Genomic DNA, 27,191 nt, shown 5'->3' on the forward strand with positions numbered 1-27,191 from the left:
GGAAGTACCTCCTTGTCTTGTACATTAGATCCTCTCTCTCTCTCTCTCTTAAGTGCGTTATCCTGAGAGAAGCGATGCATCGTATTGCACTAAAAGCTTTTACACTTGCGTCTTGGTGACAAGCAACACGAAAGCATAATGAGTAAGAGTAAGAGAGACAGAATAGTGTGTGTGTGCGTGTATGTGTGTGTGTGTGTGTGAAAATTTGTTTCGTCTCTTCGAAAAGGGGGTACAGAGACGACCGGCCTTGGACAAAGCTCTTTCTAGGCCATTCGAGTATGTGTATTTATGCGAGTGTTTGTGTGCGTATACACATCTGTGTGTGTGTGTGTGAGATATAGAGAACTTTGATCGCTTCTCGTAGTCTCGTGTACATTGCAAATGTACTTGTACAATGTACATACGTGGAGGACGTGGCAAACGTGAGGTTTGTTACGTACCACCACGAAGAGGAACCGTAAATGGGAGAGAGAGAGGGAGAGGGAGGGAGAGAGGGAGACAGTAAGCAATGAATGCGGTGTCTCCTAGCATGGCATAATCTTACCTTCGTGTGACACACTGTAAACACTCTATTTGGTTAGCGTTGAGTCGTTCCTACTTCCTCCTACAATCTCATCATGGTGGCTTCGCTTGTTTACTGCAAAGAACCACCAAGAATTTGACCTATTTTCTTGATAAATTCGACCGATCAACGATGAAAAGTGGGAAATGGGATTAACTCTTTTATATTATTCTTCATTTTTATTAAATATAAATTCAAGTAGTAGGTATTTTCTTTTTTTTTTTGATGTACTTACCTACATGTATTATATAATACTACTATACTACTATTATACAACACCATTATTACTTTTATCTACTATTTTCTTTTTACTTTTATCCACTTTCTGTGCGTTACTACTATTATAATGAAAAGTTTAATAATAATTACATAATTTTAATTTCCGTTTTGTTTCACCTATATTTTATATTGTACTACACTGTAATTAATGGCCTTTAGGGAACCTAGGCTCTAGGGTCAATAAAATATTATTAAATAAATAAAATAAATAAATATCTTTATGTAATTACCTATATATGTATGTAGGATTCGTGAAAAAATTGGGCCGTTGAAATGACTGCACCGGGATTCGAACCCGGATTTTCTGCTTTCCGGGCGTCTTAACCATTCTCTTTAACCATTGAGCTATCCAAGGCCTACGCATCCAACATATATTATGTATACCTATATGTAATTACCTATATATATATATTATATCATTTTTATTAGACAAATTTGATCATTTTATTATATATTTCGCACACACAATAATGTTTTAGTTTTTTTTTAATATAATCCTGTATTTTGTCGTCGTTTGAAGTATCGTATAATGAATTTATTTTGTTCGTTTAATACACCGATAAGCTTTTCTTCCCCCTTTTCCCCCCTCGTCTTGTTTATTTTGCTGTTGTCGTTGTTATTGTCTCTTTTATTTTGTTCTTTTTCTTTTTCTTTTATCTTTTCCACTCTCATAGGTTGCCTACGTTGCAAACGTCCAAGACAAACATTAGCCGTAAAGATAAGCAGACTCTCTCTCGAATGTTGGAGGAAAGCACGGTTACTACTTGATATACAGCGAGTCATTGTTTATTCTCAACCCACGTTTCTCTCTTCTACGTATGTATACCTAGCTAGCTAGCTAGCTAGGCTAGGCTAGGCTAGGCTAGGCTAGAGGTACCTACGAGTTTCCTTGTCGTCATTTCCCGAAGCGTGCTAAAGTCGAGACGAGGTATTACATACGACTCTTTTCTACTGCATTATTCTTTATTTTTCTTTTTTACTCTATGAAGAAGAAGAAGAAGAAGAAAACGATAGACAAAAGGGGGAAAAAGAAAAGTAACGTGAGTTGTTCTTCTATCGAAAAACAATCTAGCGATTAACGATGCGAATTTTTTGCTCTTACATCCAACCTCCCTACCCCCACCCTGCCCCTTCCTATAAATCGAAGTAATCGTATCGGTTATTCGAGAGGGAAAGAGAAGAGAATGCAAATAAACGAGAGGGAGTGAAGAATTAATTGGAGGAGAGGAGAAAATGTTTTTTATAATATTTAACTTTAACAAATTTCATTAAACGTTAGGAAAGTCACGTTGAATCAGAGAGAGAGAGAGAGAGAGAGAAGGAAGAAGAATTCTCGACAACAACTAGTTGCAAATGATAAAATAACAGGGGCTCGTTTGAAAGCTCTCGTTCATTCACTCGTTTAATTACAATGAAGAGGTCTCCCTTTTGTTTGTAAACGAGCGAACTTAACATTTTCTTTCCGCATTTTTTACCCCGACAAACTTAGGCGAAAGACGAGCCGCCTGTTTTTTCTTTTTTTTTCTTATCTTTGAAATAAAATATATATATTAGTATTACATTCCTGTTCTTAGTTCTCCTATCTTTGTCTTTTGATTTGATCAATAATAAGATTCTTAATCGAAAGAATTTTTCTTTGAGAAGAAAAGACCGATCTTGTAAAACAGATTTTAATTAAACGAACGAATTGTAAGTCAACAAAAATATGTTAACAGTTGAATTTAAAAGATTTTATTTTATATTACAATTGTTTATATTAGAAAATAAATTAATTTTATTTACTTAGTTCATTTAAAAATCATTAACACACACATACAGCATGTTTCCAATACTTGAAACAGGTATAAAAAAATGTTTTATTTTCCTCACATTTATTAAAATCTATTTTACAAGAATATATTTTTTGTCGAAGAAATCTTTTACAGTAATATCGAAATCGAAGCTTGGTAGAACATTTAACCGATCTTTTTGTTTTTTTGTTTTTTTTTTTTTCACGATTCTACCAACCGAAGAAATATATTTTCCATGTTTGAAACTACCATCGTAAATTACTTCCTTCAAGTGGGTAGATAATGTTCTCAAATCCACGGACTGCGAAGTTGCAACCTATATCAATCCTCTTTCTCCTACTTACTCTTCTCTGCTTCGCATCTCTGAACTCTCTTGGGCTTAACGATCCAAGAATTCCACCCTCCCACCCCCCTCCCCCTTTCTTTATCCTCCTCCTCCTCCTCTTATTCCTCTTCTCTTTCATTCTGTATTACTTCTCGAAGATACGTCTAATCCTTAGATGAATGTATGTATTTCTAAACACACACACACACACAGATATACAAATACACATATATTTTACATGGATAGATATCAAGGAATTACTGTAATTCATCGACTAGTTGCATCTTCTCTTTTGTAACCTGTTAAGTTTAACCTGAGAGAGTCATGTTTATGTTCAAGTAGTCAATACGAACAGCTAAAGCAACAATTGTGTTTAAGAAAATAAGAGAAAGGTGAAGTTTGTTAATAGAAAATAGAAGGAAAAATAATAAGAGATGAAGAAAGGTATAACGTTTTAAATCGTTTAGTTTATAACATTATTTAATGGATCAACGATGGAAAACTTTTCTTTGCGAAATATATATGTAACAGGAGGGGTTTTTTTATTCTAAGTTTTAGCATCGTTGTAGTACTATTATTCATATAATTCAGTTTTATTTTTTAGAAAATTATCATTAATTTGATATATTCAATGATGAAATTTCATTTGATTTCATTCATATAATATTTTTTACACTTTTTATTTAATTTTTCTGATTCAATGGTCACGTTTGAATGAATTTCTTCGAATTACGACGAATTTTCTGTGTACTACTATTATTCATATAATTAATTTTTCAAAATTCAGTTTTAATTGTAGAAAATTATCATTAATTTGATATATTCAATGATGAAATTTCATTTGATTTCATTCATATTGATTTTTCATATTATTTCATATCATTCGTATAATATTTTTTACAGTTTTTATTTAATTTTTTCTGATTCAATGGGCACGTTTGAATGAATTTCTTCGAATTACGACGAATTTTAAACAAAAAACCAAGTTTACAGATATCTTATTTCATATATACGCGTATGATTTTCATCAAGCAGAATGAATTATTTCTTATCGAAGGATGCATCTTCTACTCGATCTTCTTGAAAATGAGATCAAGTGGTGTATGCCATGGAATAGTAGTGTATCGGTAGGGAAACTTCGAAAAACGAGAATTTCTTAACAAAGAGAGTGGAAGAAAGATCTTTTAGAAAGTTCACTCAAAGTAGCTTAAAACGATTCTCGAAACTCTAAAGGAAAAGTCAAAACTTCTACTGAATCTCTTCTTCTTCCCTTTTCTTCCCTCTTCTTCTCTTCTCTTTTATTTTCTTTTCTTCTCTTTTCTTTTTTCTTTTATCTTTTGTTATCTTTATCGCGTGAACGTGTGCAATAAGGGTTGAGAAAGAATTCGATTCATCCTATTAAATTGTTAGTAAGAACAACGTGATACTAAAAGAGAGAAGAAGAAGAAGAGCATCCGGTGCTTTTGTCGTGTTGACTGTTAAAGAAAATACTTGAGGATTAAAGTTAATCGTTTGAACGTTTACACGATCTTTTATTTTTACAATAAGCTTGAAAAGTATATCCAAAAAACTTAATCCTTGAGATTTATCATAGAACAAATAAAAATAAATAAATGTGGGATTCGAGCGCTTCCAAACCAAACATTTAAATAAGCATTCGTAAGAAGATTGAACGGTGGGCCCTGGATAGCTCAGTGGTTAAAGGCAGTCGCCAGGAAAACAAAAAATCCGGGTTCGAGTCCCGGTGCAGTCAGTTCAACGGTCCAATTTTTTTCACGAATCCTACATATTTATTAAAATTTATTATTAAACCCAACAAAATTTAGAAAACAATGAATAAATTTCTAAAATATTTTCTATCTAAAATAAATATCTGATCGAAACACCTCAAATTTATATTCTATTTAACGTATAATACATTTATATTCATTTTAAAGAACACTTTCTACTTATGAGTCTTACATGCAAGCTTAATTATATCTAATTTTAAACAAAATATTATTTCAACAATAAAATCAAAAGAGAAATGTATTCAATTAAGATGAAATAGTTAGATAAAGTAGTGAAGTGTCATTTCGAGGTAATTCGTTGAACCTACATTGCTGGCTTAAAGGGATTTCAACATAACAGGTGTACGATCTTTTAACAATAATATTATAGCTTGGAACATAATTAAAAGTATTACTTTCCGATGCTAGGCTAACGTACGTCTAACAGCAAGGTCCATGGTTAACATACACTATGGCAATTTCCATTTTCCTCTTAGTATCCCTTCTTCCTCTTCTGTTTGTACATTACATCAGCGTGTCCCTGCTAGTTATATACAGTTTCTCGACAATGTCCTTGCAAGGACAAGTGGCAACAGGCTCTAACGCTTAGAATGCTTCTCCCTACGATGTAATCATATATATATATGTGTGTATCTGTGTGTGTGTGTGTTTAAGAGGAGAATATATAGAGTTACCCACCCTTTACACTTTCCACAGTCCGTTCAGAACCAGCAGCACACTAGGAGTAACAGGTAAAAGGTTTTCCTTGAAAGGGAATTACGTAATCGCAGAACCACAAAAGCTCTACGTATCGACAAATTTGTTAAGCTCGGATAAAAACGTAAATTAATTCGTTCGGTTTTCTTTTCTTGCCATTCCGATTTCACGAATTAAACGCTTTATGAAAGATAATATAGGTTTTTTATTTTTTAATAATCAAATTATATTTTTGCTAGACAAATATAATACATACACGCACGCACACATATACAGAAGCGTATAGAAAAAATATTAGACAAACGGGACGGATTATAAAAATAACCGACAACGCGATTGTTAATTAACTTTTATTAGCGTTACGATTAATTTTGTCCTCATATTTTATTCTCGGCTAATTTCAATTGAATTTTTGTTCGAATAAACTTTATAATAGGAATGCTTTTTATCGAAAATAGATATTTTTTCGTACTCGCTTAATATTCGTAATTAAGGGAAACGTCACGTTTAGATATGACAAAAGAATTTCTAAAGAAAAATAATTCTTAATCAAATTGACCAGTGAATTTTATATTGCTTAAGATGAAATCAAAACTTCATATAAATCTAAAAGTAATTAATTACATTTATCCCTCGAAATAACTTATGTAACTTAAATTGTTTCAAATCTTATAAAAAACAAAAAAAAACACGAAATTAGAATTTATTAGCCATTATTCCATAAAAAGCATCAATAATAGTAAATTAAACTTTATTCTAACTAATTCAAAATTCGTTTGACGGTGGTGCATGATTAAATGATTTTTAGTTGAGCATAGACAAACTATACGTTGATCAACGTGAATAGGATATTTCTACTAAATTTTCTATGTTTGTTGATTGTGATTTTTGTCAGAATGGATGTAACAGTTAAGTCAATAAGAAAAAGATATTAACGAATGTGTGACGAGGAGAGAAATTCGTGAGTGGAATCAAGTCTACGATTACTACAAGCAGAAAGATAGATAGATAGCTAGATAAAGAGAGAAAGAGAGAGATAGAAAGAGAGAGAGAGAGAGAGAGAGAGGACGCAGGTGATCCCTTTGCGTAGAGTAAATTTATGCGGACACACGTTGTCGTTCCTCGTTATCCGATAGACCGTAGAGAGTAAGGATGAAAATTAGGAGCGGTACAAAGTTTGATAATTAAGAGAACAGGAGCGAACACTCGCTGGAGTGGTTCGTAAGTTATGTCGGAATACGTGCGGCTTACCTTCCGTTACATATTTCCTCTCTCTCTCTCTCTCTCTACTTATCTATTTTTCTCTATTTTTCTATCTTTTTCTTTTCTTCTCTTTCTCACTGATAAACCCGTTCACACACACATAGGTATATATATATATATACTTATTTATTATATATTATACCTATTTATTTATTTAATTTTGGATAATTTATTTATTAAATTTATATATATATTTTATTTATTTATATATATACCTATTTATTATATATTTAATTTATATATAATATAAATATATACTTATACCTATATACCTATTTATTTATTTAATTTTGGAATTGTTATTTATTTGAATATTTAATAATGTTTAATAATGTATATATACTTATATTTATTTATTTATTTATTTAATAATATTTTATTGACCCTAGCCAATCCAAGGCAAACACTTAAATAGGCATTCGTGAAGAGATTGGACGGTAGGCCCTGGATAGCTCAATGGTTAAAGAGCAGAGTTATTAAAGTCCCGGAAAGCAGAAGAATCCGGGTTCGAGTCCAGTCAGTCCAACGTTCCAATTTTTTCACGAATCCTACATACATATATAGGTAATTACATATAGGTATTTATTTATTTTATTTATTTAATAATATTTTCTTGACCCTAGAGCCTAGGCTCCCCCTAAAAGCCATTAATTTCAGTGTAGTACTAAAATATAGGTGAAATATAGGTAAAATATAGGTGAAGATATAAAATATAGGTGAACCAAAACGGAAATTAAAATTATGTAATTATTATTAAAATTATCATTACAATAGTAGTAACGCACAGAAAGTAGATAAAAGTATAATGGTTCTATAATAGTAGTATAGTAGTATTGGCTCAAAGCAACAAACATATGATTAAAAACAAAACAAAAGAAAATTTTGTAAATTAAATCGTAAGTCATTATAGAAATAAATAAATTTGTAATCTTTCAATTAAAGGGCCATTGACCGAGGCCAGTCTTTTACTTTCGAGTTTCGATCTTCTATTTTAGAGTAGCAGTGTCCCATATGATCTCTCATAGAACGGTTAATACCTTTCCCATCCTCTTAAGATATCGCATTATCGTTAAGCAGCTTTCCATGGTATATCTCGTAAACTTTACGCAAGTATAAAACCAGATAGGATTAAAACTTAACACGGATCTTTCACATAATTGCATTTCGTACACATAATTGAGGAATTGAACGAAGACCTAGAAAACATTATCTTCAATTTTCTTCTAATAATATTCTTCGTAGTATAACTGTCACGTGTGACCTCAACAAAGGTATCTTATATTTTTGTTTCCTTACAAATTTTAAATTAATCCATTTATCATTCGTACTTTTGTTGGATGACATCCAATAAATGAATATACGACTGAACAAAATTGGACTGAAGTTACGTGTTTAATAGAAAAATTGATTGTACTTTTTAATAAAACTATTTAAAATTAACTGGATTAGTTTATCGCGTATTTTATTTATTATTATTATTATTTATATATTATATTTTATTATATTTATTATTATATTATTTATTATTATATTATTTATTATTATATTATATTAATTTAACAGTGTCTTCAATTAAAAATTAATCAAATCGATCATTCCGTACATCGTTTATTTTTGTAAAACAACGAGATAAGGTATGGCAATGTTTAGAAAAGGGAGGTGGAAAGAAAAAAAAGAAAAAAGCAGAGAATTAAAGTTAAGCGGATGACTCTTCCACCTCCTCCTCTTCCTCCTTCTCCTCCTCTGCGCGTTCGTTTCTCTCTTGCCCTTTTTTATTTTTTCATTTCTTCTTTTTTTTTTTTTCGTATTTTTTTCTTCCCCTTTTTTGCCGAAGCTCTTTCCTCTTGTAACCGTCTGCAGACGAGCTTGCAGCTTCTGCCGCAAGCACGAGATTGCACTTTCACCATGGAACTCTGCTACGTCGAGGGCCATTCAACGTGACGTTGACTTTGTGCAATATGAGCGCCGGAATAAGAGGCGCGATACGACGGTGAAACTATTTTGTAGGAAGATTCGTTCGTAGAAATTCAACTAGACAGAGAAACAGAAAATGAGAGAGAAGTAGAAAGGTAGCAAGTGCTACAAGGATATATATATGTATATTATATAATATATACACTTATACATATATAATAACCGAGTTTGTGTGATCGCTTACTTCGCAAGAGACAGAAACAGAAACAGAAACAGAGAGAGAGAGAGAGAGAACATTTAATTTCTAATTCTACCCACTTGTCTCTCTCGTAATTTCTTTACAAAACGATCCTTTCTTAGTTTTTGTTCATAATTAGAAATTAGCGCTTTTATATTATCCTTAACAGTCACAAAAAAGTGTACAAAAAAAAAACTGAAATATTTATTCCCTTCCATGCACCCCCCCCAACTCCCCCTACCCATCAAGCATAGTTTCATATATGAGATTTAGTTTAATTTTATTTCAATTATTTTTCTTTTTAACATACCGACATCCTAATTTATTTTTCCAATTGTTAATTTCGTATAAGTCGCAAGAAAATTCATCATTATTTCATGAATGTAAAAATAACATTTGTTAATATTTAATTTTTGAATTGTTATTTATTTGAATATTTAATAATGTTTAGGACACAAATCGTAACACCCTAACATTATTTTTCATTCTAGGAAAATATACGAAATATTATAAATTCATCAAATTATTTTCTCTATCGTTCAATTTAGAAAATTTGTTTGTTTCAGGTGATACACGGTGTCCATATTGAACCGGCACACGAAGTGAAAAAACGTAGCATAAGTCAACCCCTTCGTATCTTACTTTCTTACGACGAAAGTGTATTTAGGTGAGTAAAAAAAAGAAAAAAAAAGTATTATAAACGTAAAAAATTGGAAATGTTGTTATAGGTCAATCGATACGCGAAATAAATGTATCAAAATGGTGGCTCGATATATCAAAATGTAATTCGATAGATAGATCGATATATCGAATGTTCCATTCACGTACTTCGTTAATCGTCAAACATGATTTTGGTAAATGTCGGTGTATCACCCTGATTGCGATTTCAAATACCGCGAATGTCGAAATCGAATTCTCCTTCGTACGAACAATACGACGAATGTGTAACCCTTTGAACGATGGTACGTTAAAATGCGAATGTTACAGTTGGTATTCCTACATGCGCGGGTTTTCGTTCCTCCTCTCGTTTTAGGAGAATTACATTTCACGTCCGAGTGCCTGTTTTACTTTTGTTCCCGAATTCATCCATTTTCAAGTTAAATCCTGTTCGTTTCGCTAACGTTAAATGACATTCGCGTAATCGTTGGATAACAATTTTATTCGATTCCTCTTTTTTTTCTCTTTTTTTTTTATAATAAATATATTTTTACCTATTTATATCAAATTTTCATTTCATGCGAAGTCATAGTCAATTGTAAATACGATTAAACGAGATTTATTCATTTACATTCGTAATAACATTTTCCTTCTTTTATTTTTTTTTTTTTATTTATTTTAAAAGATTAAAAGAATAATACCGAACAAATATAAATATATTCCCGCTTTTTTAATATTATTATATCTTATTTTGTAATATTATATTATTTTCTGTACACCCGTTCCCTAAAATAAATTATTAATCCGTATTCAACGATATACAAAAAACATCAATCTTTTATTCGAATAAAAATCACTTTATCGTTAACGGTATAAATAAATGAAATATAAGTTTAACGTTTAAATGTATCTACTCTTTGATAATTCCAAATATAAATGTACAATTGTAGGATTGAAATCATTTGTAAGAAGACATTGGTAGAAAAAAATTGACATGACGTATAATAGAACATAAAATATCAAAGTGGAATAGAAATAATCGTTTGGACACGCCTAAAGTTCATTCGTTCGTTCGTTTATTCGTTCATTCGTTCATATGTCGCAAGTAAAGATAAACGTTGCCTGTGTATACGCAGATAGAAACGTAATCATCGTTGATATGAATCAAGACGACGTAGGCGCATTTCAAATAACTATAATAATCCAACCGTGTATAAAAGCCACGTGACGCATGCAACAAAACCAAATGGCAACGAACTTGCAGATGCATCAGTCTATCGTACACTTTTTTTCTTTCTTAATATTCGCGTGCGTGTCAAACGAATGTTAATTCACGTAATTCTTGATTTTTCTGACTTTTACGGTTGTAGATATTAATTAAATGACAGAATGAGAGAGAGAAATAAAAAAAGGAAGCACTTCTTGTTATCGCATCGATTAATTATATCGTTGTATTTTAGTTAATTTTATTTATTTATTTATTTAATAATATTTTATTGACCCTAGCCAATCCAAGGCAAACACCTAAATAGCCATTCGTGAAGAGATTGGACGGTAGGCCCTGGATAGCTCAATGGTTAAAGAGCAGAGTTAAAGTCCCGAAAAACGGAAGAAATCCGGGTTCGAATCCAGTCAGTCCAACGGCCCAATTTTTTCACGAATCCTACATACATATATAGGTAATTACATATAGGTATTTATTTATTTTATTTATTTAATAATATTTTATTGATCCTAAAGCCTAGGCTCCCCCTATAAAAGCCATTAATTACAGTGTAGTACAATATAATATATAAGTGAAACAAAACGGAAATTAAAATTATGTAATTATAATTAAACTTATCATTATAATAGTAGTAACGCACAGAAAGTGGATAAAAGTAAAAAGAAAATAGTAGATAAAAGTATAATAGTAGTATAGTAGTATTGGCTCAAAGCAACAAACATATGGTTAAAAACAAAACAAAATTGTATCTTTATTTCTTATGGCATCTAGTGTTTTAGTAGAAATTTCATTTGATTACAATTCCGAGGAAACCGTTTTGGCAACGGGAAAGATCTTGTTTTGTCATTTCTATGTATATAATGGTAAATAATCAATTCTACATACATAATTCTTAATTAAGTTAACAGTTCTATCTAAGCGTAAATGAAATACTCATCGGTATTTCGCGTTTCTACGTAATTTGTAGGATTGTATTCTGCTAAGAGATTTACCTATACTTGCTTTTGCTCTTCTCGACGAATCGTATTATGAAAGTTCGTTCCTTTCTTCGTTCATTCGTTCGTTCGTTGATTTCTATTTTGAAGAGCATTGCCAAAGCTTCTTACAAAGCTCGTTGCTCGGTGCTTCTTCCTTTGCCAGTAGTAAATTAGCGAACAGTAACTATTTGCAGAATTATATATTATCTAAAGTAAATCTAATAATACTTACGTTCGTTATCGTCGTGATAATATTATTTGAACAAATGAAATAAAATTTGAAAAATTAAACGGTAGTAGGTTGGATAGAAAAATTCAATATCAACGTTAAATTCGTGTTGTAAGTTCGATTTGTGTTGGTAAATGTAAAACGAATGAAATAACTTCAACAGGAAAAGAATATTTTTAAAGGAAACAACATTTTTCAATGGAATATCCGCGAGTGATAACATTAAAACGAGTTATGGTGATAAATTAAAAAAAAAGAAAAAACAGTAAAGGAAAGGAAAGGAAAGGAAATGAAAATAAAACGAAAGAGAGAATGAAATGTCCTTAATGAATATTTTCGAAGGAAACATTTCTGAATAGAGAATATCGTGAGTGTTAACGTTAAAACGACGTAGAGTACTTCAATTCGCCTGCGTTGTAACTTTGAACTTTTACGAGAAGCTCGGTACGCAAGTTCAGCGGTTACTAAATGCTTTCGTAATGCCCGTTGAAAGTTTTGCGGTACACGAGCTGCTACAGACCGAGGAGTGGGAGAGGGGGGTCGGTGAGGGGGTAGGGGAGGCCCTCGTCGAGCTTTTCTCCTATTGCATTTTCATCGTTGGTCCGACGTTTTCGCATATATAAACGAGAACTATCTAATTTTTCTATCCACGTCAACTTTTACTTTTAATAGATAGAAATAAAGAGAACAAGATAACGAAAACAAGACAAAAAGAGAGAGAGAGAGAGAGGGGGGAATAATTTATCTGTTTAAATTTTCGAAAATTGAACCTACCTTTTACGATAATTAATATGAAAATTTGATCTAACGTAAATTAACGATACCATTATTCGAACGAAATATCGAATTATAATACGATCATTTATTATTCCTTTTCACGATATATTTCTATGTTGCATTAACTGGAAAAGAAGTGTGTTAATAAGTAAATGTTATCGATCGGCACCAATTTGTCTTTCTCTATTTCCCCATTCCACACGTACGCTATATTATACTCGTTCACTCATCAACTCGTCTATGGAATAACATAGTTTCCGGAACGACTTATTTTATGGATATACGTGGCTTCGAGAGTACCACGAGAGTCACGAAAAGTTTCGTGAGATAAGGTGTGTGCTTCGTTTACCTACACTCTCATACACTTATATACATGTACGTACAGATACATACATAAACGTGTATACATGTACGTACATATACATACATACATACACGTGTGTACGTGTACGTACACATGCATATACTCTGTCATTATCTGTCATTACTCGTCACGCGTTGTTTTTAGTGTTTTTTTTTCAACGTCCTCGTGCGAATGACCAAGAAAAAAAAATCGCGTTATTTCTTTCAACGCGAAATAATACATCGATCGGATTCTTTCGTAAAAGGACTTTTCATACCACCTTCCTGACCTCTCCTCCTCCTCCTCCTCCTGCTGCTGCTGTTCCCCTTCTTTCTTCTTCTCCACTAGTTAAGTGTATATAGTCCAACGAATTTTACAAATTGCTCTTAAGAACACGCCTAGTGATTTACCGTCCTCCTCTTCTCTCTTTTTCCACGACCGATATTCGTAGGCCTAGTTGGTCACGCGACTCGCGGTTAAAATTATCTCACAGTGTGCTTTGCTGGATAAGTAGGAAGAAGCATGGTATAGCATAGAAAGAGATTCGTTATTTTAGTAAGATTATTTATCTTATTTTCTAATTTTGTTCCTTTCTTCTCTTTCTTCCTTTTTGCACGGAAATTTTATTAACGAAATATAAGTAAATATATATTTTCTATGTGATGTATTTTTTTGTAAATTCATTTCAAATCCGTTCTATAATATTAAATATATATATCAATAATAATTAATTAACAGATAATATTGTAGGATTCGTGAAAAAATTGGGCCGTTGAATTGACTGGAGGACCGGGATTCGAACCTGGATTTTTTGCTTTCGGGTGACTGCCTTTAACCATTGAGCTATTCAGGACTTACCGTTCAATCTTCTCGCGAATGCCTATTTAAGTTTCGGCTTGAAGGCGCTCGCATCCTACAATATATTTATAAAGATAAAAGATTGATATTTATTTATATTTATTTATATTTAATTATTAATATATATATATATATTTATATAAATGATATATTTTTATTATATTTATTTATATTTAATTTATAAAGATAAAAAGATTGATAAACTTACTCGCGATACATTTTTATTTATATTTGTTTTTATCTCTACACCTATTATAACTCGTATCAATAAATCCATATATTTTATTCTTTTCATTTTAAATAATCCATACTCGTATCTAGGAAAAAAATATCAAACAAATAATCCAACTGTCTACTACTAATATACTTGGATTGACGTTTATTTGAAAAATACGTATTTTATCGTAACACTCGTCTGTCACATCCTCTTAAAAACATAATAAATAATACGTCGTACGAAACAAATCAGATTGTCAAATAAATCGTACGACCAACTATTATACTTCTTGTCTACGCGCGAGTAATTCCTGTCTTACTTTTTCAACTCTAACATATTGCAATAATAATAATAATAATAATAATAATAACGATTTAAACGATTTTAACATTATCGAAATCGATCTATGTCAGTTTATATCTACCTATTGGAAGCCCGAGGCGTTTCACCACCAGGGGGATGGTTCAGGGGGAATGGGGACTTTTAAACTCGATTCTCAACACATAGATAAACACATATATACGTTTGTACCCCCACCCCGCCCACTACACCCAGCTTCGAGTTTGCTGCACACATTCGTACACGTAGTACCAGTTATCTCGTGAATGAGAATTACAATGGTGCGTTCGAATTTTCTCCTACATTTCCCTCCCTCTTTCTCTCACCCCCCTCTCCCTTTTCCCCCTTTATCTCTCACTCTCTCTCTCTCTGATTTTGTTCTTTGCACGCACAGCTGCGGCCCGTAGCATCGAACGATTAATCACGTTCTCTCGTTACCGATAATTAATCCCGTGTCGCTCGTACCTTCGGTTGAATGAGAAATAAAAGAAGAAAAAAGATTAAAAAAGAAAAAAAGAAAAAATAGAAAAAGAGCGAATGGAATTAACCCGAGTACGGATGAATTCCACCACCCGATATATATCCGCGAATTCTCGCCAATCGAATGACTGGGTTCGTTTTCTATCTCGCGGGAGTAGATCAAATTGAAGAATACATTTCCCCCAGTTCGATGGAAACTAACGCCTCCGACCGACCGCCCACTTCCACCCCCACCCTTTTTTTTCTGGTCATCTTTGAGCATCGCGCGTGAAAATTTCATCACTCGTACTTGAAAGATTAAAACAAAACAAAAAACAAAAAAAATTAGGACGTGTGCTCCATGGCAATCACCGATGGGTTCTCTCTCTCTCTCTCTCTCTCTCTCTCTCTCTTTCTCTCTCTTTCTCATCTCGAAAATTTCGTCAACGCGACCTTTACCTCTTTGGTACAGGGTTTTTACGAATTTTTTTATTCGAATCGTAGATGTATATATGTGTATATATATGTGTGTGTATATATATGTATGTGTGTATATTTATATGTATGTGTGTATATATATGTATAGGTGTGTATATATGTATGTGTGTATATATATGTATGTGTGTATATATATGTATGTGTGTATATGTATGTATAGGTATACGTATATGCAACGTTCGTTATGGTGTTACGTGGAAATATCTGTACCTGGATTTACCTTTTTTTATTTTTTTATTTTTCTTTCCTTCTTTTTTATTCCTCCGAATCTCGTTAAATTTTGATTCTCGTTATACGATATAACGGATCGAAGTATTTTTCACGGCACGAATGTCGAATATCGTGGCCCTCTACTCTCACATGTTACATTTTTCTATCAAACTTACATATATATTATTTGAACATGTGTATGTGTGTGTGTGTGTGTATATGACGCATACAAACAAACGTATATGGTTAAAAATGGTAAGGTGTCGTGTGGTTAATCTAATGAACGTAATTTATTCCATCGTTTAAACGTAAGACGTAATACTGATTGTATTCCAACTTACTTGTATTCTAGCTAGCTAGTAGTACTTTTTATTCAAAAATACTGATTGTATTCTACTTTAAAATGGCATTTTAGATAGACAAGAAGAATAATAGGGTTCAAAGGAAAGGGAAAACGGTTTGAAAGATAGGAGTGAGAAGAAAGATAGATGGGGGGTGGGTGGGTGAGAGGGTGAGGCCAGGAACGGGGTGTTCTCGTTTATATTTTCCTCGTTGATAGTTTCGTGCTTCGTTAAATAAATCCAATTACTTGTCTCTTTAGATGACGAAAGTTAATTAAAGTCGGGCGAATATTACGAGGATGGATGAAAGGAAGGGAGGAGGAGGAGGAAGTGGAAGAGAGAAAGAGAAGAACAAGAAGAAGAAAAAGAAGAAGAAGAATAAGGAAGGGAATACAAATAAAGTTCGAATTTCATTTCGGTAAAAGTTCAGGATGAATTCCGTGAACAGTTTAAAAAGCTGTCATCGTCTCGTTCTCGTTAGTCTCTTCGTTTCTTTCATTCCTCTTATGCTTTTTGTTTAAAATGAACGAACGAACGAATGAATGAAAACGAGTTATGGAATTCAATGAATCTGAAGTAGGAATTGATAATTTATTATATTTCACTTTGAAAGTAATACGAAACACGAATAGAAACGTTTAACTTTCTACACACACACACTGAAAGGAAGAGTGTGAGTGAGGGATGGGATAGGTTGGGGTGGGCTGTGGGGGAGGGGGGGAGTGCAACGAGGATATGGCGTGTGCACTCTTCACGGTTGCTAAACTTTCACGTTAAATACCCGAAACGAACGAAACGAGGGGAAAATTGTGCCTAATAGAATTCTTCGGGGGTGGGGGGAGGGTTTTAATGGAATTCACGTATCGCAAGTCCTTTTTTTTGTGGTACTTTTTTTATTTCCGCGAGTAGTCCGAATGAAAACAAAAAAAAACGAACTCGTCCGCTCGTTGGTTGACGGAGGAGTGGAGTGGGGTGGGGGGATGGGAGAGGGGCGATTAAACAGTTAGGCAAATGAAAATTGCAGCTACAATTTTATTTCGATTCTATTTGTTTTTTTTTTATTTTCGTTTTTTTTTTTTTAAATAAATATTCCGACGATATGATTGATTTATATTTTTGGAAACAATGACGAACGGAACAAATATAAACAAAAAAAGATGTCCTTCGCGAATACGCGCATGGTTGTTCGTTTTGATTTTTATTTTTCGGATCGAACGTCAAAGATAAATTTGGATCGATCGTCGAATCATGTGACGCGAAAAATTGAAAAGATAAAGAACAAAACAAACAAGTAAAAATTTAACAACAACAACAAAAAAGAGATGGGCAAACATTTAAAATATAAATTGATGGTAGTTTTCGACGTAGGAGGCGTGGGGGGGGGGGTGGGTGAGGGCGGGTATCTTTTGGTTTTGAAACCGATGCGAATTTCGTAATATTTGTTGCAACAAACATAAACTCAATGTGCAAACGTGTTGTATGAACTCTCTCGTTGATGATAGGTTGGTGTAAGTGGTAGTAATGGCCTTGGTGTTTGACGTACGTGCATAAAACATCGTCCAGTTTCAGGATGTTGTTTAACGTTTTTTCGAAACTCTCAGCTAGTTTCAACGTGTGAAACTTCAAATCACGAGTTTTTTTCTTTCGGTTGGATGTTTTTGATTGTTTTTTTTTTGGTTGTTCTAATTAAACGAGTTTCGTTTGTTCACCCCTTTTACGTTTATTAAAATTTCACGTTATTACTCATTATACTTTTATATATGAAATTTACATTTTATTTCTCTTAATTTTGTTGCCAATTCGATATATGAATCGTTCAAAGAAATCAAATTAGTTCCAAAAAAAGAACTGAAATTGACAAAAATTACAATTATTATATGTAATAAATTGATTTTTGAAATGTTTAATGATAATTCGATCAGAAAAATATAATAAAAACATTTTTTAAAGGTTGAAGAAGAAGTTTGCAATCCATTTGACAATTAAAAAAAATATTATTTATTCGACGCAAAATTTACAAAGAAAAGACAAAAAAAAGAATCAGAAAATATCCAAAAATGAATTTAACCGCAATTTTGGGTTTCCTATAGTGAATTATAGGAAAAAAAAAAGTAGTCTTCTTCCGTTCGTATATTCGTTCATTTAGATTTTATTCGAATTGCATTTGGGTAGAAATGTTCTAACCACGACGCGAATCGCATTGTACAACGGCGAATGCCTGGGAGCGATTACTCGATAAATTTATAGCCATTGCGATCGTACATTAAGCAGGTAATATTCGTACACGGCTTATCTCTATTGCTAATTACATTACGCGGTTGAATCCCAGTATCATTACTTCGAAGTCCGTATCAACCTATCCGAGGTCCTATCTAGTTTCGGACGTTAATGTTTTTCGATCGATTACGTTCGGTTAAAAGGAAACAAGATTTCTGTACTTTTTCAATCTTGTCCTATTCCCAAAAAAAAAAGAAAAAGAAAGTAAGAATTCATTCATTACCATTTTCATTTGACCCTTTCACTCATTTGAGAAAGTATATTCGAAACAGAATTCTGTTTTGATCCTTGACGAGGTCGTAGATTGGTCAACTTGTAGAATGTGTGTGTGTGTGTGTGTGTTAGGAGAAATTGTAAAGGGTTGTCGAAAACAAGGTTGTAATAGCGTCGGAAAGGGATGAAATAGGATGGTCCGAAAAGCGTAAATATACAAGTAACTCGGTAACTCGTTAATCGTCCAGTTTATTTACCAGTTAAATAACGAACTCGACCACTTGGAAGAATACATTAGTGTGGGTTATCCGTAAGCAAGGGATGAATTTCTAAAGTGTTGTATGAGTGTGTTGAACTAGCAAGCAAGCAAGCAAGCAAGTATGCGAGAGAGAGAAGTATAGAAGGGTAGAAATTGGCAGAAATTACGTTACTTTTCAAACTAGTCCGCAAGTTTTGCTGTCGGGGGTGGTGGTGGGGGTGTTGGTAGGGGTGCTGGTGGGGGTGTTGGTGGGTCTCAACGCTTTCCTTCGTTCCTTCCAACGGCTCTGCTAATGAAGGAAACTTTCCTATTGCTTTTTTAAACAATACCCACCTGTCGTTCAACTTTCTAACGAACTTCGACGATCGCTTTATCTGATCGTAGACAGGAGGAGAATCACCTGAAGCAAGAAAATAGTGTTCACGGTGGTGGGAATGCAATTTGGGGGTAGAGGTGGTAAAGGGTGTAGTTTAAAGGTAGGGATTATTAAGAAACTCTCTCTCTCTTTCTCTCTCGTTTTCTTTCTCGAGTGAGTTAAAGTATGGTGTAGATCGATTAGAGGAAAGAGGAAGAAATCTGAATGAATGGTATTATAGTTTCTCGAAAGAACGAAGAGGCCAATCGATTTACTTTCTTACTAACTTACTTTCTTACTAACTTACTTACTTACTTGCTTGCTTCCTATAATGGTGGTGTTGGTGTATGTAAGCTAGAAGAGAAGAGAAACGATCCTTCAAAAAGGATCGTCAAAGAGTGGTCCCCGTGACTTGCGTTAATCGAGTCGAAACGACCTTGGTAATTGCTTTTCCCACCTATTCTACTCTCCATTTCTTCCTATCTTTCTTTCCTATCTTCCCCTTTCCCTTTTCAACTACACCTTTTATCTAACCGTTCGTATAATGGTCCCTACGTGATTCGATCGAGATAATAAATTTACGTTTCCTTTTCTCTCTGTCCTTCCTTTCTGATATTTATTTTTATTCCGAGCATAGCTAATTTTGAAAGATTTCAAGACCGTGCGATATAATTTTATCGGTTTATTTCATTATTTCAACGTCCATTTATATTTTCACGTCAAATCCTTTTTTTTTCTTCTCTCTCCTTCATTCGCGTATAATCGCGGTGAATATTCAATTTTTATATCCTAGAATAATTCTCACTCGCTTGATTTTTTAATTTATCTCTTATCGTGTGTTTCATTGTATTTTTATATTTTATTGAAAATTAACGATTTGATTTTTAATCAATTATTATAAAATGTTTGATTATAATAATTGCGTTGAATAAAATCTGTTAATCTTAATTACGATTATATTTTTTTATTCAACGTTTTTCTTTTTCTTATATATATTTATATATTATAGAAATATATAATATATAATAATATATAATATTACCTATAATATGTATATATAATAATGTATAATAATATAATATATTATTTTATTTTTTTATTTTATTTTATAATATTTTATAATATATTATTATTTTTTTATTTTATAATATATTATTATTATTTTATATTTATTTCTTATATATATAAATATAATGTAAGATTGGTGAAAAAATTGGACCGTTATACCGGGACTCGAACCCGGATTTTTTGCTTTCGACTGCTTCTTTTACCATTGAGCGACTGCACTTTAACCACTGAGCTATCCAGGGCCTACCGTCCAATCTCTTTACGAATGCCTATTTTTAGCATGGAGGCGCTCGCATCCCACAATAATATAATATTTTTATATATATATTTCTTTATACATATTATCTTGAAATTAAATAGTAATATTAATTTACAATAAATCATTATAAAATATTTAATAAAATAAAAAAATGTGTATATTCGTTTAATACAAATATATATTTAGTATGTTATTTTATTTTTCGGATCGTTATCGCTAACTCGTTGGTATACATTCGATAAGGATATACAAGGTGCGGTAGCTTTCCGTCTAAATCAAGTAATTCCGTGAGTCAATGTTATCCTTCCTCTCGTAGGAAAGCTCGAAAGCCGTGTTATATATGTTGTGTTAGACAGAGAAATGGGGAGAAGGAAAAGGGCTAAAGTTTTAGCTGAGTAATCCAATTCAATGTGTACAGTCCTAGTAATAGTAGTAGTAGTAGTAGTAGTAGTGGTTAACTGTGTGGGTACTCGTAAAGAAACATGTCGAGAGACATCATCGACGAGTCACAGTCTTTCGGTAATTCCTCGTTGGAGACCTACTTTCTTTTTTCTTTTTATTTTCCTCTTTTTTTTCCTCTTTATTTTTTCTTTTTTTTTTTTTTTTTTTCTTCTTTTTTTATTCTCTCGACGACTTGTCAGCGAACGTGAGAGGCGACCGTCACAAAAACGTTTGAGCGTTAAAAGCCCCAACACTATATTTCTACAGACCATGTTACCAAAGCGTGCGAGAGAAAATGAATAAGAGAGAGAGAGAGAGAGAGAAACCACGGTTACGAGTTCTGTGCATACATTATGAACGCGGTCGCGATGAAAAGTTTTCTAAAAAAAGAAAAGGAAGAAGAAGAAGAAGAAGAAAGAGAAGAAGAAGAGGAAGAAGAAAACCCATCGAATTTTTCTTCTATTTTTCTCATTCACTCGTATTCTTCAGCTTTTAAACCAGATTCTCTCCTTCCTCGGATTTTTCCCAAATAACTTTGCGAAATTGGTTCTTAAAGATCCTTTACATAACCTATAAATTGACAACCGTTCAATTTCCTTTCTCATTTTTCACTATAATAATAAAAATAATAATAATAATGTGATATAGGAAAAATTCAGGAGTTAACAGGATTTGATGTTTTCTTTCTCGTGTGAATTAAAGAAATTTGAGACGCAGATAACAGAGAACTATTACTTAATTCTTTGCACTCGAATGGCGCCGATAAGGCGCCCAGCTGATTTCAAGTTTCATTAAATATCACAACAAAACTAATTACAGAGTGTAGTATTTATCAAAGTTTAATAGTAATAATTAATAGTAATAAATAATATTATTTACGATAATAAATAATAGTAATAAATAATTTAATAGTAATAGTCTAATGAAGTGTTCAATTATTTTTAGAATAGTTAAAGATGATTTTGTTATTCTTCCTTTTGTCATGTGTGTGTATTATGTTTGCACGAGTATGAGTGGATGAGAGAATGTGTATGTGTTCTTCGTGCGTGTTTATGAAATATTTTTAAGAGAAATATTATCGAAAAGAGTACAAATTGACCAGCATATTTTACGTATTCGTTTAATTAATTGCATGTAATTAATTAAGAGTCTAGAAAAGAAATGTTAAAGTTGTAAAAACAAAAAATAGAATAATGTGACAATCAATGTATAAATTTTGAGGAAAAAATATATAATTATTATTATTATTGTGTTTTGCGAGTGTGTAAAAAAAACATATAACACGTGTTAGCGTTGAAAAATTGACGGCATCAGAATTGAAATTCCGCGGTAGGAGGACGCGTTTCGTTTAATTTGTGCTACTGCACAAATGCGACAAAGAAAAGGAATGAAAGAGAAAAAAAAAATAGAAAAGAAAGATAGATAAAGAGAGAAAGAAAGAAAGAAAGAGAGAGAGAGAGGATATAACAAAAGAATTCTCGTCGGCAGAGCTAGGCGGTGCCGTTGCATTCCGTTCGCAGTCACCTGCATATTCCCATGCCATTCAACTTGACTTTTACGATGCACGATTACTTTCACTGTGGCAGCACACTACTAAAAACCCCAGCAAGTAGCAAAAGCCTTGCGAAGGAATCGCGGAAATGTTCACGAACCGGCTACCAATCGTGACGCGATGTTATAATGAAACGTTTACTTTTTTTTTTTCTTCTTTTTTTTTCTTCACCTTTAGCGTACGTGGTGTGTTTTCTTTGCTTTTTTTTTTTTTCTTTCCTTTTCTAACCACCCTCCCAATTAATTATCATTTAATTGCGTAGCAAATAGAGGAATACCTAATTACCGCGTACAGGTAAGTACAGGTACGTTAGAAATTTTATTCCAACTATGCAAATACGTTTTTATTATAAATTCGCGTATTACTATAATAGAACGGTTAAGTTATTTTTTTACATCGATTTCTTTTTATTCGCTGATATCTTTTTGTAATTTTTCTTTTCGATACGTGGAAATAAATTGAACATATTTTTTTCTTCTTTTTGTTTTTTTTTTAATTAGATAGAAGAACATGGTACGTAAATCAAATCTATCTTAAATATATTTTTTTGTTTATTTACGTTTATTTTTAATTACAAATACTTCGTTTTAATTTTTCATTCGTATTTCTAATGAGTAAAAAAATGTTAATTATTTATTTTTTTTTCTTTCTAAATATTAAATCGTATCGAATAAGAAATTTGTTTAAATTAGACTAACATTAATTTATATCGTTTACATTCATTCGTAAATAATATTTATTTAGATATAATAAATAAATATAATAAATAAATATATATAAATAATATATAATAATAATATAATAAATATAATAAATAAATATAAATAATATATAATAATAATATAATAAATATATAAAAAATAAATATAAATACGAATAATATAATAATAATATAATAAATATAATAAATAATAAGATAATAAAATATAGGACAAATAATTTTCAACTGTGATACGATTTAAGCAAGTAAAATTATTGTCAATTTATATGGCAGACGAATTATTGATTAATCGTTAAATGCAAAGGAGATATTGTGTGAGATGATAATAATAGGCTGATCGGTGACGTAATCGGAGAAGCATTTAATCACCAAACGACAGAGGCTTTTAAGATGAATCACGATTGTGATTGGAGGTTCCTAGTGTGCGACAGTACTAGTGGTATCACGATGGAACAATTAGTGTCAACGAGGCAACGTTTCAAGTGAATCTTTCTTTATCTTTCTTTATCTTTCTCTCTCTCTCTTTCTTAAACGAGTCGGATCGCTTTGACTCATTTAATTTTTTAACGTGAGAATTCTTTTTTAATCTCGATTATTCAGCAGTCTTTGAAAAAAGTTAAAAAAAAAAAAAAGAAAAGAAAGAAAAGTAATAACGCGAAGATTTTAACGAACTCTCGAACAAGAACAAAGCTATCAGATTAAAATACTGAGAAGATAATGGACGAGATGACGTTAGGAAATCTTTCAGAAAGATAATAGTACGAACAGATTATCATTTTTATTCCCTTTCGTATTATTTTCAGGATTTTTCTATTTTTTCCAATCGTGGTTGTGGTCGTGGTGGCTATGACCGCGTACGAAATTAAATCAAGTGGCTTTAAAAAGAAGCACAAAAAAAACAAATAATCTCGACTTTTGATATACTTCGAGCATGAAAAAAAGCAACCAAACAAACTGAGAGGAGTGGGGGGAAAGTTTGAGGTGTGATATCGCGAGAAAAAATAGAAAATAAAAAAGGAAGAAAGAAATAAAAACGATACCCGTTAGATTAGCGTTCACGAATCAGTCCTCGTTCGTTTCACGAGTTTAAGAAAAAGCAAAAGTTCTTTCCTTCGAGTCGATCGTTACATTAGATTCGCCTAACCGAAAAGTTTTTTAATTTAAGTGAAGAGGTGAGCGGATTTCAAAGTACTTCTCCTCTTATTCTACCTGAGAGCTACGAAACCATTTTCCCTTTCTTACTTTTTTTTTTTATTTTCCAGAGTTCACGAATCATCGTTAGAACGATGTTGGATTCATTCGTGTTTGTGTGTGTATGTGTGTGTGTACGTGTAACGTTAAACGTGAGAGCTTAGATTCGTTCGTTCGTGTCTGTGTGTGTCTGTGTGTGTTTGTGTGTATACGTGCAACCTTAAACGTGAGAGTCTAACATTTAAGGCTAATTAGTTAAAATGTTGAATTCGCTTGTATAATGAAATACATGAGTTGCTCTTGATCTTGATAGACGCATGTTTAATGCACCCTTTGGCAGTTTCCTACTCTAGTGGTACATGTATTAATAACCAAACCACTTTCATGAGTATCTCTCGCTAATATATCACAAATGCTGTTATATTAACCCCTTGAGTTGGCAACTTATTCGTTAGAAATGAAAAGAATAGGATATAAGTTGACAAGCATCTAAAAATTTTATTTAATAATCAAATTTGATCTTTCACTATAATGATTTTTATTTTATTTAAACATGGTCAATATATATCTAATACATAATTAAATTTTTGTATAAAATTATAAATGAAATCATTTTATTTTATATATCAAATATAAAATGATTATTATTGAATTATCTCTGAATTATCTCTTACACCCCCTCCCCCATACGTTTAAGTATAAAATACGTTGATTTAAAAATCACATAATTTTGTCTTATTAAATATACTTCTTATTAAACTCTTATGGTTTTTTTTTGGTCTTCTTTGTGGTCTCAGATGTGATCTTTCACTATAATGATTTTTATTTTATTTAAACATGATCTAATACATAATAATTGAATTTTTGTATAAAATTATTAATAAAATCATTTATTCTATATTTTAAATACTTCAAATATAATAAATATCGTTTGAACACAAAGATATTAATTATTGATACTTTAAAATGATGACAAATGAAATAGTAGAACGATTGGAATATAAAATAAGTGTCACACTTTAAATCGTTATTCAATAAATAATTATTATATATTTATTATATAATATATATATAATATTTATAATAATATATATAATATTTATTATAATTTATAATATTATATATATTATTATTTTATTATATATTTATAATATAAATAATTATCCATAATTGAATTATCTCTTTACACCCCCTCTGCCCAAACGTTTAAGTATAAACTACGTTGATTTAAAAATCACTAAATTTTGTCTTATTATATTTACTTCTTATTAAATTCTTATGGTTTTCTTTGGTCTTCTTTGTAGTCTCAGATATGATCTTTCACTATAATGATTTTTATTTTATTTAAACATGATCTAATACATAATAATTGAATTTTTGTATAAAATTATCAATAAAATCATTTTATTTTATATTTTGAATACTTCAAATATAATAAATATCGTTTGAACACAAAGATATTAATTATTGATTAAGATGATGACAAATAAAATAGTAGAACGATTGGAATATAAAATAAGTGTCACACTTTAAATCGTTATTCAATAAATAATTATTATATATTTATTATATAATATATATATATATTATATTATTTTATTATATATTTATAAATATAAATAATTATTCATAATTGAATTATCTCTTTACACCCCCTCCCCCATACGTTTAAGTATAAAATACGTTGATTTAAAAATCACATAAAATTTTGTCTTATTAAATATACTTCTTATTAAATTCTTATGGTTTTCTTTTCTGGTCTTCTTTTCATCTTTTTCGAACACGTCAATCTTTTTCTCTCCTCTTATTTTTCTGCAAATTACGAAATTATTAAATTAAGAGCGTTATGAGCTGCCCCTCCTCTCTCCCTCCCCCGCCCCCTTTTTCTTCGTTTTATTATTTTTATTTTATTTTTTATTTGGTTGTCTTCTTTTTTTGTTTTCTTTTTATCCACGTTGGTAGTCGGTCTCCGTAATTTGCCGGCAAAATGGATTTCCGGATGGACGGTGGTGGTGGTGGTGGGTAGGTTGCGAGATTGTGGGGTTGAACGCACTTCGAGCGTGATATGCGTTTTGACCGTTCGTCGCCACGATAAAAGCGAGAAAAATCGGTCTCCGTTGTGGGTACGTAAACGATCGGTCGAATCAAAAGGGAACGGGGCAAAATGAAAGATAAAAACAATAACAAAAAAAACACGTCATCTTCGCCGAATAATCGTCCAACGTATTTTCTGCTTTTTTTTTCATTCGCACCTCCGTAATCATTTTCTTTTCTTTTTTTTTTTTCATTATTTTTTGTTTTCTTTTTTTTGGGAGGGGGAGGTTTAATTATTGAATTAAAGAATTTCAATTTGATCGAAAATAATTGTACAACGTTTGAATTATATTCAAATTTTAAGTTACATGCTGATAGATTTCTTTTTTTTTTCTAATATGTAATTTAATCATAATTTTTGTTCTAATCGATATAACATAGAAATGTGTTGTACTATTTTTTTTTTTTTTAATACTTTTTCATTTATGGATAACTTGTGTATAAATTTTTTTCTATTATTTTTCAATTGCAATATCTTTCATTTCAATTGTGAAATTAATTCCGAATGGCAGATGACAAATTGTTCGTAATTTTGATAATCGAAAAATAATCAATAGAATAAATAAGAAGAAAAGGAAACTGAAGAAATATATTTTTCGTTTCTTTTTCATTTTTTAAATTCGTCCCGCATGAAAGGGTAGTCGGAATTCTTATTGAATGTTCAGAATTCCCTGGAGAAATGTCATTGGATCTTCTTTAGATTTCAAAAAAATCCGAACCTTTGTCGTCTATTCGTAGAAAGATGAGATGTTCTTATAGAAAAGAACAGACAAC

At 31.6% G+C, this 27,191-nt stretch overlaps 1 protein-coding gene across 2 annotated transcripts in view; it reads left to right on the forward strand.

Moving 5' to 3' along the window:
* Window positions 1-27,191, forward strand: part of LOC122518013 (leishmanolysin-like peptidase) — a 330,144-nt gene that overhangs the window by 159,660 nt on the left and 143,293 nt on the right. For both annotated transcript variants that reach the window (XM_043636656.1, XM_043636658.1), the window contains exon 2: window positions 9,424-9,524. In XM_043636656.1, the coding sequence (XP_043492591.1) occupies window positions 9,424-9,524 (101 nt within the window). The remainder of the gene's footprint in view (window positions 1-9,423; window positions 9,525-27,191) is intronic.

The sequence above is a fragment of the Polistes fuscatus genome, unplaced genomic scaffold (genome assembly GCF_010416935.1).
Source record: "Polistes fuscatus isolate 324 unplaced genomic scaffold, CU_Pfus_HIC Scaffold22, whole genome shotgun sequence".
Taxonomy (NCBI): Eukaryota; Metazoa; Arthropoda; class Insecta; order Hymenoptera; family Vespidae; genus Polistes; species Polistes fuscatus.